The 3,754-nt window shown below is 39.6% G+C and overlaps 1 protein-coding gene across 1 annotated transcript in view; it reads left to right on the forward strand.

The window, feature by feature from the left end:
• Positions 1 to 697: 697 nt before the first annotated feature.
• The window catches only part of LOC101847010 (cystatin-B), a 7,485-nt gene continuing 4,428 nt past the window's right edge, over positions 698 to 3,754 (forward strand). Inside the window, exons 1-2 of the mRNA XM_005090565.2 lie at positions 698 to 1,035; positions 3,082 to 3,177. Of these exons, the coding sequence (XP_005090622.1) occupies positions 967 to 1,035; positions 3,082 to 3,177 (165 nt within the window). The 5' untranslated portion in view covers positions 698 to 966. The remainder of the gene's footprint in view (positions 1,036 to 3,081; positions 3,178 to 3,754) is intronic.

Consider the following 3,754-nt stretch of genomic DNA (forward strand, 5'->3'; position numbering starts at 1 on the left):
GGAGGAGGACGATTCTCAAAAGATTCCCCAATATCATGGATTTGTCAGCCTTTCTAAGTATTTTTATTCAGTCTGTAATAATCTATTTGTCTCTGTTTCTATCTATTCTGTTTACCACATGTTGGGTCTATCTAATCTACCCATCTGTCTGTCTGCCTGTCTGTCTGCCTGTCTGTGGTGGTACGTTATATCCTAAATGCGTGGTGGGTTTTGAGGGGGTGGGGTTGTTTGTGTTTGTTGTTTGGGTTTAATTTGTTTTTTTCTGCCTGTATTGTTTGTGTAATTGTTGTTGTGGAGTTGGTTTTTTGTTGGTTTTTTAGGGGGGGGGGTTATTTATTTGTTTGGGCTTTAGTATTTGCTTTTATCTGTTCTCTAACAGGTTGGGTTTTTATTCTGATTAGATAATATCGAATGAAAATCTCACCTTTGTAATTATTTACGTGTGTGGGACATTAAACTCAAACAAAGATTATGTCTGAAAGCCGCATCAGTTTCTGTCGCATAGAAAAGAGGGACGTTCAAAAGTTTTGATCTCATCCGAAAAAAGTGTGTGTGTGTGTGTGTGTGTGTGTGTGTGTGTGTGTGTGTGTGTGTGTGTGTGTTGTTATTGTAGTTTTTATTGTGCAGGGGGATCATATTACTAAACTTCAATAGACCTTCTTTCAGTGTAATAGCAGCCCAAAGCCATGGTGTGAATGAGTGCTTCTTTCGGATCCGGAGCCAAAGTTTTTTATCACATGATTTACATTGTCGTGGGGCGTGGGGTTTTTGTGTTTTGGGAATTTTTGTTTTGTTTTGTTTTGTTTTTGTTTTTGTTTTGTTTCGGCCTGCTTTACCTCTGTTATAAATACCGCAGACAACGTCATGAAAACTCTAGTGTGGCAAATCCTAATGCTTTGAACCCCAACATCAGTCCACATCTGACCGTCGATTTGAACTCAACTTCCTTCGTCTCAGTCGTTCACAATGGAAACGCCTCGTGTTCTATCCCCAGTTGAAGACGCTACCGATGAGACTCAGATGTTGATTGATTCGGTAAGCTTGCATATCTTATTTTAGAACATTTGAAGACCAATGCAATGTAAATATGCTCACAATGGGAAAGTATAGCCTATAGAAGTAAGGGAAAAAATGAGGCAGAGGTATTTTTAAAAAACTGACTTTGAGAACGTGTACAGATATGTTAGGAGAAAAGCCCAGGGGAAGATTTATGATACATAGAGCCTATCTACCTTGTTAGGTTTGTTGAGAGCATCCAAGAAGAGAAATGAATTGCAAATTATGATCACCTCCTGTGTCTGATACACATCTTTTGTTGAATTTAACTTTCACTCAAGTGAAGCAGGTAGGACAGTAAGTAATTAATGAACGGTAAGGATTACCGTCAACAGGAAGTTGTTTATCGCTACCCACCAACTGTAGGATAATAATCAGGAGCGGTTCGTCCAGAGAGCACAGTCGTGCAGTGCCGCCTAAGACGTTTTAATAATACGAAAAGCAACCACAGACATTAAATAAAAGAAGCCAGAAACCAACCCTAGCCAAATACAATATCAAAACAAGGACCTCCCTGGCGCCGTAAGTGTCATTTCTGTGTCAAAAGCGCCGTAAAACATCTACTATGCAATGTCAAAGTCCACGCACTTTATCTAAACATAATAGGATATTCAACAGTGGCAATCTGAACTATATATCGCTCTTTGGGATAACCCAAGCGTTGACAACACTCGTAGCGAGTTTGGTGGTACATTAATATTAATAACACGGCACATCTCAGATGTGCACCCACGAAACATAGCCCACAGTAGGCAACCTAAAAATAAATGCCATAGACTGTACACTATTCTTTGCCAAAATTATGTGATCACTGGAGCAATCCAGCGGAGTGCTTAAGTGAATTGTGAATTGTCTTGCCACTATTTTAAGTGACTCTGTGACCGTGAACCTGAGGGAGGTGAATGTGACATACTCGTACTTAAGTCACCGTCGTATGAGTTGTGCCTTTGAAAGGTTTTGTAGTGGAGTGGTGAAAGTTATTAGATCTTCTTGAGTGTTCTGTTCCAATGCAGGATAAAGAAATTGATGCTTAGCTAACAAACAGATTTAGTTCTGGAAATCAAAGTGACAAGCAAAAAGAACAAAAATAAAAGCATAAGGTCCTCCTTCACCAACCCAAAGATCCTACCATCCCATTTACTGTGCCCTTGACTATCTTCAAACTGCTATTTCTTAATTGTGCGCGTCCACTTGTTAGCCCCACAAGCCGCCCCTGATAATAATAATGTATCATGAGCATTTATAGTAACCCAGAATGACATTATTTAATTTAATGCTTTGTTTTGTAAATTGTATATTGTCTCTGTAGGCCTACTCTTTCTACTATCTTTTCTTCCTTCCCATCTCCCCAAAACAAGGTTAGGACTCTACCTGAAAAATATACCTTTAGTGTATCTCTAGATTTAGGATGTAATGTTAGACACAGATGTAAATGACTTTGCAGGGTTATTTAATTTTAGTTTCTCCACATTTCGAAAGTATAAAAGCTCAGGACATTCGCCCCAATGTTTTTGGGGATGGGATCGTCAATGTCATGGTGTCGAAGATTGCTGTCAGAACAGCTAAGTTCACTTCCGGGTCAACACAATATGCCACCTGAAGTCATTAAGTCATACGAAATGTTTCATGTTCAAGCTCTTTGAAAGACCGTACAGCGAAAAAAATAGATCAGCTTAGTCTGTAATAGTCATAGCATTCGATAAAAAAAATCTAACGTGTGCAATAGTTCTTGGTCGCCTCTGTGCTCACATCTCTTGGTTTAACAGTGGGAGGAGTTCTGAAAAGGATAACGATTGTGTTCACCAAATGTACAGTTGAAGCCTCAAGCCCGACTTATGTATCTAAGTAATATCATCCCTTTTTTCATTGGGTGGCAAGAGGGCACGCGCAGGCAGCCCCCCCCCTTTTTTTTTTCTCACTGTTGTTTCTGTCTGTATTACTTTTCCATTTACACAAAATGTCAGTAATTGAGCTGATATGCTTCTTGTTACTCAAGCTTAAACCTTACCAGTAATCATTTTTCAGGTGTATGAGGATTTTATGGAACGATGTTCTAAGAATTACTCCATGTACAAGGCATTGCAGTACAAGACTGAAGGAACCTCATTCTATTTTGTCAAGGTAGGAAATGAGAACATTCTGGTAAAGGTAACCCCCGCCCCCTCGCTCCGACCCATTCCTTTCCATGTCTTCACGCTTCACGACGATCGGTAATGTCCTAATGTATATCATTTTCCTGTGAGTCGTTGCAGCAACCTCACGATGATTTCAGATCTTAAGCATCAGGGTGAAAAGGGGTGGAAGGGGGGGGGGTGATACGCTTTACTTTATTTTTACCAAAACAATTAGTTGTCAGTGTTTAGGTTCTACTGAGACAATGCAACGTAGGTTGGTGTGTAAAAACTGGATACATCTACCTGAAGAGGGATAGATTGGGATGGGTTTGGGGGGGTGGGGGTAGTATCACCAGTGTGTTCTATTTCTTTGCAATCGCATGTATTTTGTTGTTGACCTTTTCCCCGTGCATCACTACTAGTGCATAAGAATAAGACCATTGTTATGATTGTTAATCTATCATTCTTGCAACGGGGGCGGGGCGTGTACATCATATTTTTCCTTTCTATTTTAGATTTTGTTGTGTAGATTTTTGTTTTTCTTTTTTCTTTTCTTTTTTTTTTTGGTGTGTGTGTGTGTGTGG

Source organism: Aplysia californica, unplaced genomic scaffold, assembly GCF_000002075.1.
Source record: "Aplysia californica isolate F4 #8 unplaced genomic scaffold, AplCal3.0 scaffold00019, whole genome shotgun sequence".
Lineage (NCBI taxonomy): Eukaryota > Metazoa > Mollusca > Gastropoda > Aplysiida > Aplysiidae > Aplysia > Aplysia californica.